Raw genomic sequence first — 16,541 nt, 5'->3', positions numbered from 1 at the left:
AAAACCTTGAGGTGAAACGACTATCACGATCCGATACAACCGTTAACGGAACACCGTGAAGCCTCACAATTTCCTTCACATAAGAATTCGTGAGCTTTTCCATAGACCATTTCTCATTGGCTGCTATGAAATGCGCACTCTTAGTGAATCGATCAACGACCACCCAAATCATGTCATGACCATTCTTTGTTCTGGGTAGTTTAGTGACAAAATCCATCGTAATGTCTTCCCATTTACCCATAGGCACAGGTAAAGGTTCTAAACTCCCATATGGTTTCTGATGTTGTGTCTTGACTCTCGCACAAGTCACACACTCGGCCACATACTTTGCAACATCAAGCTTCATCGTCGGCCACCAGTAGTAGGGTTTCAGGTCCCTATACATTTTAGTGCTACCAAGATGAATCGAGTACATGGTTTTGTGAGCTTCTTCCATCAGAAGATCCCTAATTCCTCCTGACTTAGGTACCCAAATACGATCTTGGAATACCTTCAGTCCATGACCGTATGTACCAAACACCAACGTTTTGCCCAAACGTTCCTCCTTCCGGTCATTCTTCTCAGAAGCTTCCTCTTGAGCTTTCTTTATACTCTCCATAATTGTCGAGACAACTTCTATTCTCAACGCTCTTGGCCTTTTTCTCTCAACATTGACTTTCCGACTGAGAGCATCGGCAACAATATTAGCTTTACCAGGATGGTAAAGTATCTTACAGTCGTAGTCCTTGAGTAACTCCAGCCAGCGTCGTTGCCTCATATTCAATTCTTTCTTATTAAAGAGATATTGGAGACTCTTATGATCAGTGAAAATTTTACACTTCGTGCCATAGAGGTAATGCCTCCATATTTTCAGAGCGAAAACTACTGCTACCAACTCCAAATCATGAGTCGGGTAATTCTTTTCATGCTCCTTCAGCTGTCGAGACGCATATGCTATCACCTTTTCTCTTTGGGTCAAAACACAACCCAATCCAACCCCAGACGCATCGCTATAGAAAGCGAAGTCTTCAACTCCATCAGGTAGAGAAAGTATCGGTGCCTCGCATAGCTTCTTCTTTAGCTCCTCGAATGCTTCTTTATGCTTATCACTCCAAGCATAAGTAGCTCCTTTGTGGGTCAAAGCTGTTAATGGAGTAGCAATCGAAGAAAAGCCTTGGATAAACCTTCGGTAATATCCGGCTAATCCTAAAAAGCTTCGGATCTCCGTGGGACTTTTTGGTTGTTCCCACTTCATTACAGCCTCAATCTTTGCTGGATTGACCATTATCCCTTCCTGGTTGACCACGTGACCCAAGAATTGGACTTCACGAATCCAAAAATCACATTTGGAGAACTTTGCATACAGCTTCTCCTTCTTCAAAACTTCTAACACTTCTTGCAAGTGTCTGCCATGCTCCTCTTGGCTTTTCGAGTAAATCAGAATATCATCTATGAACACTATCACAGATTTATCAAGGAACGGATTACAAACCCTATTCATTAAATCCATGAATGCTACTGGAGCATTGGTTAGCCCAAACGACATAACCAAGAACTCGTAGTGTCCATATCTAGTTCTGAATGCAGTCTTCTCGATATCTTGCTCTCTTACTTTTAGCTGATGATATCCTGACATAAGATCGATCTTCGAGAAATAGCTCGAACCTTGCAATTGATCAAATAGGTCATCAATCCTCGGCAACGGATATCTATTTTTTATTGTTGCCTTGTTCAGCTCTCTGTAATCGATGCACATTCTCATACTTCCATCTTTCTTCTTCACAAATAACACCGGAGCTCCCCAGGGTGATGAACTAGGTCTAATGAAACCTTTGTCCAATAACTCCTGAAGTTGCATCATCAGCTCCTTCATCTCCGTCGGTGCTAATCGATACGGTGCTTTTGCTATTGGCGTGGTTCCTGGTAACAAGTCTTTTCTGAACTCCACTTGTCTATCAGGTGGTAATCCAGGAAGATCTTCGGGAAATACTTCCGGATAATCACATACCACTGGAATACTCTGCATCACCTTCTTTTCCTTCTTAGCATCAATCACGAATGCTAAATATGATGTACATCCCTTGGTCAAACACTTTCTGGCTTTCATTAAGGAAATGATTCAAGAATTTACTCGGCGTTTGTCCCCATACACCATAAATGACTCTTTCCCAGGTAGGTTTACTTTAACTATCTTCTTCTTGCATAAAATTTCGACATCATTGGCGCTAAGCCAATCCATTCCCAACACGATGTCGAAACCATTAAGTTCGATAGGTAATAATTCCTCATGAAACTTATTCCCATTAAGGTCGATTAAGATGTTTTTCATACGTTGGCTAACAGGTACAAACTTGCCACTAGCAACTTCGACTAATAAAACATTATCTAGTCTATCAATAGGCAAAGCTAGTTTTCTACCAAACTCATGTGAAATAAAGGAGTAGTTGGCTCCAGAATCAAACAAAATTTGAGCAGGTAATTCGTTTACGAGAAAGGTACCTGAAGCGACATCAGCTTCATCTTTTGCAGCCTCAAGTGTCATTTGGAAGGCTCTCGCCTTCGGCTTTGGTGGAATGTTGGGCTTAGCTGCCTCCTTCTTCTTCGGACAGTCTCTCAAAATGTGCCCCTCTTCATTACACTTATCACACCATTTCGCTTCGCCTCCTTTTCCTCCAAACTTTTTCGAATCAGATTTCGAAAATTTGCTTCTCTTACCGGAACCTGATGTTCCTTCAAACTTTCTCTTCTCACCAACTTCAACCTTGTCGGTGGTTCTCCCCTTAATCATGTTCTCAACAGACTTGGCAGCCCAAATAGCTGCCTCTAGAGTAGGTGCCTGACGAACTGGCACTGCGTACTCCCATGAGAGTCCCTTTGCGTACCGGTCAACCTTTGTCAGCTCGTCTGGAACGATGCGCAAGGCAAACTCCATCTTGTCTGTAAAGTTATTAGTGTATTCATCAACTGACATGCTGCCTTTCGTCAATGTCAGAAACTTGTTCTCTAATTCCAACAGATTTTGAGCCGAGCAGAACTTGCGCTTGAACTGCACCAAGAATTCTGCCCATGTCAATTGCAGTGGCTCATTAGGGCTTAAAGTCTTCCCTAGAGTGTTCCACCAACGAACGGCTCCACCTCGGAACTGACGCACTGCATAGATAGTCTGCAACTTGCCTCTGCAGCAACAAGTCATGAAGGCTAACTCCATTTCGGAGATCCAATCCATAACTCCAATCGGGTCCTCCTTTCCATTGAAGGTCGATGGTTTGCAAGTTAGAAAGTCCTTGTACTTGCATCCCATTCCATCATTCCTTCCATCATGGTTGTTTTGTCTATCTATCGGTGGGTTGGCTTGACCAACAGACCCATTGAAGTTTCCACCTTCCGAGTGCCCTTCATTTAATTCAGGCTCTTCCATACGAATTGACAGTTCTTCACGATTCTATTGAAGCAACCGCCTAGTCTCCTCCATTTGACGATCCAACATTGTTTGAATCATCATTTGTACACCAGCCATTGTTATTGGCTCAGGTGCTGCAGCTACAACAGGTAATTGTTCAATCACTGGTGGTTGATTCCTGTTTTCATCAGCATTTCCAACTCCACTCCTCGTTCTCACCATTTTTGGTCTACACACCGAATAAGGTGAAATTAGATCCTCAATCACGATAGATATTCAAATCATCCTTATCACTCCGAAACGTTTACATGCTAGTTCTAATATCGTAGACGTACGCTTAGAATCCTACACACATAATGTTTCTAGATCCGGTCGGCAACATACCATAGATCCGAACAAATAATATAATTTATGGCAACATATAATATTTAGCACATAAAAGCATTTTAGGCAACTTTCCTAAAATAAACTAGTGCTCGTGTCTAAAACATAACAGACACATATCTCAAAACTTCACTTAGCATTCTAAGTTTAAGTCTAGAATCCTACAAATTCCTAGTTCGCTTAAACTAATGCTCTGATACCAAATGTGACATCCCCAAAATCACAGCCAGAAAAGACCGATTTTCATTTATGCTTTTAAAATAATTTCAGAGTAAATCCTTTTGATTTGAAAGAGTTGCGGAATTTGTTCCAAAAAACAAAGTATGATAAAATAAGATTTACCAAAGCATTTCTTAAAGAAATGTATTTTTCATTATATTACAATACTCGGGATGTCATGTTCCGATAAACAGACCAAAAGCATAAACATTTAAATATAGACCTTACAATAGTTATTTACAACAAGAGGTCTATAATCCAAAAATAACTTGACAAGTCATCCAACTTATGCTCTGGCGCCACTACCTGTAATACAAAGAAACTTAGTGGGTCAGGCTTGGGAGCCTGGTGAGCATATAGGGTTTTCAACCCACAATAAATAATTATATTTAATTCCACCAACCAACAATAACCCAAGTACCCATTCCCGTTATTCTCACTTTACATCCCTAAGACAACTAACATAAGGGACCTAGTCTAAGAATATTTCATCGGGGCGACAACACATGCTTCGGGGGTTCCTCAGCAATATAAGTCAAATAAGGCAACCATGAGGGGGATGGAGTACAGCGAATGAACACCCAAGTTCATTAACACCTACAGGTGGCGAGCCTGCTAGTGTTCCACAAGACTATCTAGAAAAGTCTGTGGTCGTCATCTAAACTCCGCTAGACGACTGAATCAAAACAACAACGAGGCCTCTCATCTATTTATTACACACCAACTATCTACCCATGTTCTACCCATCATATTAGTAGATAAAAATATACATTTTTATACATAGTTTAAAAACCTGTATAACATGCTTTAATCAATACATATTCCACATAACAGATGAGGCACACACACATAACACGTATTTCATAGAGAATAAATCAGATCTATGAGATAGAAGAGAGTGAATATACATTCACACATATAACAACAAAATATATACACATAGCACATATTTTATATAAAATACTTCATAATATTGTATTGGAAGAAAATAACTACACACTCACTTGATCAGAAGATGATCGGACAACACTACGGCTTACAGTAGTAGTAATCCTCAGCAGATCTGGAAGATCTTCACAAAAATCGAACTTATCGCGGGCAGAGCTTCGGCTCGGGAATCGCACTTCTCGGGATCTTTAGGGCTTCGGGACTTGCTTCGGGATATTTATTACACGTAAATCGAGGTAAAACGGGAGAGAGATGAGAGAAAATAGCAACCCTAAATGGCTGGCCCTTCAAATCTATTTATAGGGAAAATTTGGCCCTTGCCACGTTGTGGCACCCTTTTTCCACGTTGTGGGCTTGGTCGTCACTGCATACGTCATCGCAAGTTACATCTGGGGGACTCCCGGAGGTGTCAGAAGACTTGCCACGTCGTGGCACTGCTTGCCACGTCGTGGTCTCTGACACAGCTTTGGGGTTCGCGCCCCGAACTTCAGAAATTCATAACTTTCGCATACGAACTCCGTTTTCGACGTTCTTTATATCGACGCGAAGGTGAGATTATGCTCTATAACTCTCTTTTAGACTCCATTGGCTAATTTTGAATTGATTTTTAATATATTATAAGTATATTACTTATATAGTATTTTTAGTAGGCCGGGGCAGGAAAACTCTGTTCGAAATTCATAATTCCTTCACCTGAACTCCGTTTTCGTCTGTCTTTTTATCGTTGGACTACTATCAATGAGATCTTCAATTCTCATTTAGAAATTTTTGGCTAAATATCACTCGATCTCTATTTCGAGTATTAGGGCTGCATACCGCTAAGTCGAAACTTCGAAAAATCATAACTTCCTCATACGAAGTCAGATTTAGGCGTTCGTTTTATGCACGCTCTCGGTTTAAAGAACTCTACAACATTCGCTTAGATCACTAAGGCTAAATATCGCACTAACGTAAATTTCACTTTTTACGTCATTTAGCGTTGCCGGTTCTGTCGCGAAACTTCGACAGGTCATAACTTCTTCGTTATAACTCGGATTTCGGCATTCTTTATATATTCGGAAACCTCGTTTCAACCACTACAACATTATCCATAGATATCGGCTTATCTCATACTTTAATTTTGATGCTTATTTTATTCTTAATTCATTAAATCATAATAATTAAGAAAATAATCACATAATACTTAAATATTTCATCATTAATACTTCAAAAAGAGTTACAAGGGTTAACCTAGACTATTACATCAATGATAATGCCTAGCCTAGAAACGCGGGCGTTACACCAAACTAACCCATCCTCCGACACGCATCTCAATTATACTAAGCTTTAAGCACTCGTTTAGACTCAAAACTTCATTATAAAGTAGCAAAACAAAGCTAACTTTGATATAAAAGAAGAATGTAAGCTATAAATTTCGGGTTGTCACATGCAGCTAGCAAGAAGGGAAGTGCCTAATAGCGCTCTTACTGGCCAAGAGATCATACGGGAAACCATAAATGAGATTGTTCAAATCCGTGCACGATTAAAAGCATCTCGGGATCGACAGAAGCGTTATGCAGATAAGCGACAAAAACCCTTGGAGTTTTAGGTTGGTGACCGTGTACTGTTGAAGGTATCACCCTGGAAGGGAAAAATATGATTTGGAAATCGTAGGAAGCTGAATCCAAGGTATATCAGGCTATTCGAGATCCTTGCTAGAATCGACCCAATGGTTTACAAACTTCGACTACCACAGGAACTCAGTAACGTACACCCCACCTTCTACGTATCCAACCTGAAGAAGTGTTTACCCGACGAGACTCTTGTAGTCCCACTCGATGAAATCGAGGTAAACGAGAGTCTACACGTCGTAGAGGAACCTGTGGAAAATCATGGACCGGGAGGTCAAAAGGACGAAACAAAGCCGCATACCCATAGTGAAGGTCTGATAGAATGCCAAGCGAGGACCTGAATTCACCTGGGAATGAGAAGATTAAATGAAACAGAAGTACCCACATCTCTTCACTAGCTTATGAGTACCCACTCCTGAACTAATTTCAGGACGAAATTCCCTCTAACGGGGGATGATGTGACAACTGCCAATTTCGGATCCAACTGAAGTCAAACAAACCAACAAGAGTTAAGTAAAGTTAACAAGTCAACGAATTAGGACTCAAAACACTTGGGATTTCGGTTAGTGCATGGACCGAAATCACCATGGGATTTCGGTTGTCACATGAGTCGAAATCAATATGTGATCTCGGTTGGCACATGGATCGAAATCACAAGGTGATCTCGGTTGGTGCTAGACCTAAATCACATGTGATTTCGGTGGCCCTATGATGGTTTTCAATGAGAAGAAGAAGAAAAAAGGGTTGATTTTGTGACTTGAAGTTTCATCTTTTCCAATACATAATAATACCAAGCATGTATCAAAGCATTTATCCAACAGATAATAAAGTAAATATCCCATTACCCTTCCCTCTTTAACTAGGGACGAGATCATCCAAAAACCCCCACCATTTCCATTTCTCCTTCTGCTGACTCCATGTTCTCTCAAGAATCAAGTCCAAAACTTCCAAGTGAAAATTCTCCAAGTTGAATTTTGGTAAGTAGTTCTTGATTATCTAGTGTTTTTACACACTTTTACACTAGTTTCATCTTATTTACACACATTAATATGTGTTAAAACTCTTAGGATAATATCATATTCAAAGAGTTCATCAACCACTTCCAAGTGTTCTAGGTATAAAGATCTTCACCATCATATATTCAACAAACCACACCCATACTCAAGGTGAGTTCATATCCCCACATTTTCGAGTTTTTCATGTTTCAGGGGGGTTAATACAAGTAAAAATTTGGTTTATCACACAAATACTTGCTTGTTTCATCTCTATGTTAAATATAAACCATTATTTGCATGAAATATGGTTATCATTAGTTTTTAGACAATTATTTGTGATATATTAGTTTTGAAATGCAAAGATAACAAAATCAAAACAAAAACTATGTTATATAATCATAAGAAAAGTTATGATTACAAAACTACAAGGATTTTGAGACTTTTTACCAACATATAGTTTTTCTAACAAAAGGGTTATATTCTAGTTATTTCACCATTTTGTGGGTTACAATCTAAAAATATGATGTTTTGACCATATATTTTGAAACTAGACAAGATAACTACTATGCATTTATATAAATGATTATATAAATAGTCTTAATAAACAAACATGATAAACTATAATTGGTATATTTTGGGAGTCACAAACGCTACACTATCATTACGGAAGAAATATATAATTATATAAATGTATAATTATTTTTACACTATGTCACCACTATGAAGAGTAATTCATTCATTTACAAGAAAAATGGGTTTTCAGTTCACGTAAACCGGTTGATACAATTTTGTGAAACATTTGGCTTCACTGTACCTACCAGAGTACACACTAAGTCCTGAATTATAACGAGAGTCTCTTGAAGGGAGAGCGTGGCACTTGTATAGATCTATACGTGATTGACAACCTGCAGCTGAGCTGTTAGCTACAGTTAGACCGGTCAGTCTAGGATGACAAATGTCATAACATTCCGACGCATGAAGAACGTCGTAGCCGACCAACTAGTCATTAGCATGGTTATGATAACTCACATGAGATATTAACAAAACATTTGGTTTACGGGGTTAAACATAATTCACGTAGTTTTATATAAAGATAAAACTTCATAACACTATTTTCCTACTACAACATTACTTACATTTTTAGTCTTGGGTTTAAGACTTACAGTTCATTTTCTAAAGAAAATATTGGATTTTCTGGAAACACACTCTATCATTTTTACAAAAGAAAAAACTACAGATTTCCCATACAAAAACGCTTATGAACCCACAAACTTAATTGTTGACACTTTTCAAAATCACTTGTATTCTCAGTAAATCAGTAAACATGTAATCAAAGAGTTTTTGGAGGATGGAGTGTGGCCGCGTCACGTTATTTATTTTTGCTATACATATTTGATATCGAACAAACAATGTTTTGAGTATAATGTAAACTTTAAATTATCAATATGATGGTTGTATGACTTTAATAATTTATATTCCATTGTTGTGCTACTGTACAATAACGTCATCCATCATCCGACGTTTCTGCCGTTCCGATTCGGGGTGTAACAACTAATTAGGGCTTCAATTCGTCTAGATTGGGATTTCCTAACGTTCTTAGATGGAGGAATGGATGAAGGGGAAAAGAATAAGGATGCGGTGGGGTGGGGCTAGGTGAGCCCTTTTCTTTTTTAAATAACAAAAATAATAATTAAACTAAAAAAATTGAGGGCAAAAAAGTAATTCCATATAGACTTAACTAGAAATTTTAAATGAGTTAATAAAAATATCAATAATGAGACGAATTTAAAACTAAAAGAACAATTGATGTGTAATGTTAGCTCCAAAAGGATTATCCATGTAAATTTTTTTTTATAAAAATTATTTTAAAGACAAATAGAAAAGCTTAAGAATCATTTATGAAATTTTATAAAAAATATGTATAGGTGACTAGGTGACCCATTTGGTAGATGATATTTTCAAAATTCATGGATGTACGTTAAAAAATCATAGATATTTATGAAAAATTCTTTTTGCTTAAATTTTGAAAAATCAGAAAAATCATATTTTACCCATATTGATCAATACAACCTTGAACATTCTCGAGGATCATTATAACTTAAAATCTGAACTTTTCATATAGGCTAAAATTGATTTGATTTCTTTCTACATTATCTAGAAAACTTTAACTTTTGGTCGATACAAATATCTTCCAAACAAACACACAAATAAATTGCCATAAATAAATTATTCACCCCTTATAGACATACCAACTTTAGCAAAATTTATTTATAAAACATGAGAAACGAAAAAAAACATGATTTTCACTATGTTAACAGTATTTTAACTGTTTAATTGGGATGCAAAATATGTTAGTCGTGACATGTATACTTTTCTGACTTTCCACTATTATCTACTAAAAATAGTTTACTTTAAATGAAAGTTGAAAGGGTCTAAAATGTCAAAATGTAAAGAGTTCAAGGGTTCGTTTAATATTTTTTCAGAAAAGCTAAACAGGAATCCATAAATCGATCTCGGCAGTTTTCGAGGGTTTTCTTCTCCTCCGTCTTCATCGTCTTCATCACTCCCTCTGTAATATCAAATATCTGGATTTTATTCAGCTTCAGATAATCTCAGTCGATCGAAGGATTCTTTTATTAGAATCCCTGTTTGTGTGTGTATATATGCACAAAAATATATATACACATACAACAAGATGAATGTGGAGCTGGCTTCTAACACCCATGGGAATCTGGACGAGCAGATTTCACAGCTCATGGAGTGCAAACCCTTAACCGAACCTGAGGTTTTCTTTCTCATCCTTAATTTTGCTTGATTTGCATTTTAGGGTTTCTGTGATTTGAATTACATGTTCATCGTAATTCTTGGTTTTTTACAACTTAGTCTATGTGGTTTTTGATGGATCTGAGCTCTTTAAACTCGCAAAAGGTTTTGATTGAATAGAATATCGTGTCAAGTGTGTTTCTTTTTGGATAAATTGGGGTATTCTTATTCACTAGTCGATCTGTTTTCTTGACTCGTATCTTTTGGCTACCAAATTTGTAAAGCGATTTATCAATATTACGGAAGAAAATCACACCTTCTACTTCAAAATAGTAGTTTTCTACTTCAAAATTAATATACCACTGTAAACTCTTAAGCAGCACAGATTCTATGGATGGAATAATTCTATCTAGTTTTCAAAACAATCAACAATAATTTGCATCAGAAAACTCCTGGAATTTGCAAGGATAACTTGTTATCTACTTTTCAGCATATGCTGTTATTGTTAAGTTATCCTATATCGTATCTCAATTAATCCATAGTATACTCTTGGGTGTTTCTGAAAGAATCAGACTAGTACTTAATGTAATATCAACTCTATAAAAAGAAAATGAACTTTTTGATATTTGTTGATGTAGGTTAGGACATTATGTGAGAAGGCGAAAGAGATACTAATGGATGAAAGCAACGTTCAGGTATGATTTTTCTTTCACTTTTGCATGATTTCTTCATCTTTTCTCTACCTCAAGTTCTTCATACATCTTTTCTTATACAAATATAGTTTTCATGAAATGGTAAGTTAAAGTTTACAGTGATATCTTTTATGTGCAGCCTGTAAGAAGCCCTGTTACTATCTGTGGTGACATTCATGGACAATTCCATGATCTTGCTGAACTTTTTCGTATTGGAGGAAAGGTATTCTATTTTCACATCTGTTTTGTTTCATTTCAAGTTGGATTTAAGTTATTAAACTTTGGATTGTTATATATTCTAGATTATACTTTTGTTCTTGTTACATTACATCATACATGATTACAAATTTGCTATACATTGATATCATTTGTTATGTCATGACAGTGTCCAGATACAAATTACTTGTTTATGGGTGATTATGTGGATCGAGGGTATTATTCTGTTGAAACTGTCACTGTAAGTGGATCTCAAATCAAACCTTTTCAATGTATCTTTTTTTTGTGTGTAAACATATGTTTCTGAGATTTATGTTTGTTTTAACTAATGAGTCTGTGAAATACATAAAGAATCTGGTTTGTTTTACTATGAAGGATATAATGAATGAAGTAGCAAGCAATTTATATTTATTGATTTGTTTATTATATCATTCTACTTCCATTTCTTTCTATTAAAGTTAAAAAAATCTATCCACTCATAGCAATATCTTCCAAAATCTAAATACAAAGCAGTTTTCACTTCTATAATTGGATAGATTTTTCAAAATATGATGTCCTCATAAAGAAAATAGAAACCCTACTATAAATTTTAATGTAATATTATATAAGTGGTTTTCTTAACACTAATATTTCTCCTTTTATTGGTGAAGTCTACTTTTTTAACATGTTTTTTTATTCAGCTCTTGGTGGCTCTGAAAGTAAGGTACCCTCAAAGAATTACAATTTTAAGAGGGAATCATGAAAGTCGACAGGTACTTTATAAAATATTCATATCAATAATTATAATTCCATAAAAAATTGATGATAGTGAGTTCTATTGAATAAATGTTTCAAGTGTATATGTGAGTTATATAAATAAACTTTTTTCTTTATGTGCAGATTACACAAGTCTATGGGTTTTATGATGAATGCCTTCGAAAGTAAGTTTCTTCCATTTATTATTTCCCTCATCTTTTGAACATAAACTTTTTATAACACTAAAAAAAACCCTTTTTTACACTTTATGGTTTATCCTTGTTGAATCTTTTCATTCTTATATTATTTTTGAACACAAATGATTGATTTACAGGTATGGCAATGCAAATGTTTGGAAAACATTTACTGATCTTTTCGATTATTTCCCACTCACTGCATTGGTTAGTATCAATATCAAATATATTAATTTTAACATTTATATCAATATTGTTAGACAAAATTTCACAAATTGTCCTTATGGCTTTCAGTTTTTCCCTAAAATAGTCCTTATGAAACCTTTTTTTTTTGTGTTAATGGTCCCTTTGTTTGCTTTAAAGGGACAATTCATGCAAAAAAGGTTTCATAAGGTGATTAAGGTCTATTTTAGGGAAAAAATGAAAACCATAAGGACCATTTGTGAAAATTTGTCATATTGTTATGTAGTAAAACTACTACTAAAGGCTGTGTTTGACACGCTACAATTAGCTTATTTTTCGAGCTTTTTTTAAGTTGTCATGTTTGCCAAACATAGCTTTTTTTAAGTAGTTTATAAGCTAGCTTTTTTAAAAGCTACTTAGACTAGCTTTTTTAAAATTTTCCAAATATACCCATTAATTAATTATAGAATCACATTCTTTTAAATGTCTTTTTATGTATTTCAGCTAGCTTTTTGGCTAGTTTTACCAAACTCCATATTTTATCAGCTAGCTTTTTAGCTACCAGTTAGCTTTTCAGCTACCAACTAGTACACCAAACATAGCCGAAGGCTATGTTTGGCGTGTTAGCTGTTAAATAAAAAGCCAGCTGATAGCTGAAAAGCTAGCTGATAAAATATGGAGTTTGGTAAAACTAGCCAAAAAGCTAGCTGAAATACATAAAAAGACATTTAAAAGAATGTGATTCTATAATTAATTAATGGGTATATTTGGAAAATTTTAAAAAAGCTAGTTTAAGTAGCTTTTAAAAAAGCTAGCTTACAAGCTATTTCTTGGCTTGCGAAACAAGACAACTTAAAAAAGCTGAAAAAATAAGGTAGCTAAGTTTGGGATTGTTAAATTGTTTGATATTGATATTGATATTGGTTGGTTTGTTTGATTTAAAGGTTGAATCAGAGATATTTTGTCTTCATGGAGGATTATCACCTTCAATTGAAACTCTTGATAGTATAAGAAATTTTGATCGTGTTCAAGAGGTCCCACATGAAGGTCCAATGTGTGACCTTCTTTGGTCTGACCCTGATGACCGTTGTGGGTGGGGCATTTCACCTCGCGGGGCCGGTTACACTTTTGGCCAGGTATTTTTTTTTCTAATTATATAATTTTTGACTAATTAATTTTTTATATCATTTATCAAGACACCAATATTATATATAAAAAAACACATGAACCATGGAATACGGTTGGGTTAATCTCGTAAGTCATAAAAGACCTTATATTTTGCCTGAAAAAGACCTTGTATTTTTTCATTTTTTCCAAAAAAACATTCAAACTTTTCATTTTTTTTTTTCCAAAAAAACCCCTTAAACTTTTAAACTGTTTCTCAAAAAACCCTCAAGTTTTTTAGTTTTTTTCCAAAAAAACCTTCACATTGGGCAAGTTTTTTTGGAAAAAAATGACTAAAAGGGCCAGATCGGAAAAATAAAAAAAAACACAAGGTTTTTTTCAGGCAAAAAAATAAATTTGAGGTTTAATCCGGAAAAAAAACAAAATATAAGGTCTTTTATGAGATTAACCTTTTTTTTTAACTGCATAAAATGGTATGTGATGAAACCTAATAGAATAAATTTTAAAGTTTAAATTGTTAATAAGCTTTTGAAAATAAGCATAAGTTTTAAATTGTTAAAATAAGCTTTTGAAAAGGTTTATAAAGATAGGTTTTTGTTAAATAAAGGTTGACATGACAAAAATAACTCTTTACAAGCATTGAACATAAAATAATAAAAAATTAGTAATAGTAGTATCTTTAGTCTTTAAATCGATTATGTTATTATATAATATATATAATAATACTATTAAATAATTTGTTTCCAGGATATTTCAGAGCAATTTAACCACACCAACAACCTAAAGCTTATTGCTCGAGCCCATCAACTGGTGATGGAAGGATTCAACTGGGGACATGTAATTTTACTTTTAATTGAAAAATGTTTTTATTTTTATTTTTTATTTTAATAAAAAATTAAAAATGCTGAATTTTGGATGACAGGATCAAAAGGTGGTTACTATCTTTAGTGCACCAAATTATTGTTACAGATGTGGGAATATGGCTTCTATCTTGGAGGTTGATGATTGCAAGGGTCACACATTTATCCAGGTTTGTTTGCATTGGAATGGAATCACCAATTCCAATTCCATTGGATTCCAATTAATGATTTGAATTTGATATTTGCAGTTTGAACCTGCTCCTAGGAGAGGGGAACCTGATGTAACCAGAAGGACACCTGATTACTTCCTTTAAACTCAACTCACTAATGCTCATACTCATGGAATGGTTGAGGGTATTATGGTCTTTTGCTACAGTGGCATTATCTAAAGGTGTTGATCCATATGATAGAAACTAGAAAGGGGTTGGTTGTGGTTCTGTAGTTGTACATCAGACATGTTTTTTCATTCCAACATTCTAACCTAGGATTATGCCACTGTCATGTCAAATGTCTGAGGATGTGATGTAATCTATATTATATGATTATTTTGTTTTTAGTTTTTTTTTTTTTTTTTGGTGTGTGTGTGTATGTGTATATTGAATCGGCCTTGTTTTGTGTTCGCTTTGCATTTTTTTCTTTAAAAAATTTGTATGGGCTCTTATGCTTTAAAAATGGTAACGTGCGTGAACAAAGGCTTTTTAGGTGTATAATTTAATGATGATTTGCACAGATGAAAGATGAAAAGTCAAGAGCAAGTTTATTTCCCACTTTTGAGTAACAATTTTAGTTTTTGTTTCATTATCGTTAGTTCTGTGGAAGTCAAATGTATGCCAAATGCAATACAGTTGAGGGTAAATGTCACTGTAATCCAATCAACTATTAGGTTTTGGTTTAAAAGGTCTTTAGTTAATTATACCAATAATATACTTTTTTTAACCGGTTTTATCTCTTCTCAAAGTCGCACAAAATCACACCCTCTTCGCCTTCATTTCTTGAATTTTAGGTGATTATTTCTTTTTCTGATTTTCTAGAATGGTAGGTTGATGTTTGATGGTGGGGTTGTGAATGCTAAATTAAGAACATGTGAGGGGTTACTGATGGTGGTTGCTAGATATAAGGATGAGGATGGGTCTCGAAGGTATTTGATGGTGGCTGGAGTGGAGGAATAAGGGAGGTATTTTGGTGGGTATGAAGGCTGTTGGGAGAGAGTTGGTGTTGGTCGGAGGTATAAGGTGGCTGATGGTGGCGGTATTAGTGATGTTTTGGTGCTTGATGGTTGTTGATATGGTGAATATAAGGGTGGAGAAGGGTTGACTGTTATTAATCAATAAGGTTGGTTTGTGGTAGTAGAAGGTGGTATGGGGTCAAGGGTGGAAGAATGGTGGTGGCTGGAATGGTGAACGATGGCTAGATTGGAGAAATAAGGGTGGTTGATGGTGGTCGGATTGGGTGATGAAGACAATGATCAAAATTCTCTTTGAGATTGTAAGGCTGCATCTTTATCCAGAAAATTTCTCCAAAAAGAGTTGAAGTCGACAAAACTTTTACGTTTTTTATTCATGGTTGTAACCACTACTAAATAAAATATATCAAGTACCTTTTAAACCAAAACTTAATAGTTGGTTACTCTACAATCAAGTGTACATGTGTATGTCTTGAATGTTGTACCAACTTATCGGTTTGTAGAAAGATTCTCACATTTATTTCTAGATTTTCAGATTTTCGGAACAATTTTAACAAACGTGAACCTTCCACTCAAATTGATGAGTGTTAAATATTGTAAATTGTTTCTGATTTTCATATCATGTATAATCTAGGGTCTCTTATGTAAATAATATATCTGTTCCATCAACTTATCAGTTTGTAGATATATTTATAAAGGGACTTTAAACAATTATTTGTAGAGTTTCGGAAGAGTTTAAACATACATGAACATTTTATTCAAACTGAAGGGGCATGTTCAATATTGTGAATTGTTTCTTCTTTTTCATATCATGCATAGTCAATGGTCTTTTATGTGAATACTGTATTATTTACAGGAATGAAATACATAACAAATTCTAACGGGTATTTTCACAATCAAACACACCATGGAAAGTTGTAAGGTTTATAGTTGTTAAAAATTGTAAGACTCATACTCAAGCCAATGCATCATTTATCTTGTTAAGTGGATTTTGTCACTCACCTCTTTTATGTTGGTTAGTATTCAAATAATAATAATAGACATGAGAGTATTTG

The 16,541-nt window shown here is 35.1% G+C and overlaps 1 protein-coding gene across 1 annotated transcript; it reads left to right on the top strand.

The window, feature by feature from the left end:
• The first annotated feature begins 10,062 nt into the window (after window positions 1-10,062).
• On the top strand, window positions 10,063-14,859 carry LOC145098045 (serine/threonine-protein phosphatase PP2A-2 catalytic subunit). The gene is made up of 11 exons (XM_079035730.1): window positions 10,063-10,320; window positions 10,937-10,993; window positions 11,130-11,213; window positions 11,376-11,447; window positions 11,887-11,958; window positions 12,086-12,126; window positions 12,276-12,342; window positions 13,263-13,454; window positions 14,191-14,280; window positions 14,366-14,473; window positions 14,552-14,859. The coding sequence occupies exons 1-11, from the start codon at window positions 10,231-10,233 to the stop codon at window positions 14,615-14,617; spliced, it is 939 nt and encodes a 312-aa protein (XP_078891856.1). The 5' UTR covers window positions 10,063-10,230; the 3' UTR covers window positions 14,618-14,859.
• The last annotated feature ends 1,682 nt before the right edge of the window (window positions 14,860-16,541 follow it).

Source organism: Lactuca serriola, chromosome 1, assembly GCF_051521515.1.
Source record: "Lactuca serriola cultivar US96UC23 chromosome 1, Lser_US96UC23_V15, whole genome shotgun sequence".
Classification (NCBI taxonomy): domain Eukaryota; kingdom Viridiplantae; phylum Streptophyta; class Magnoliopsida; order Asterales; family Asteraceae; genus Lactuca; species Lactuca serriola.
The sequence above is the reverse complement of the archived record's forward strand: the minus strand, read 5'-3'. Positions and strand labels throughout refer to the sequence as shown.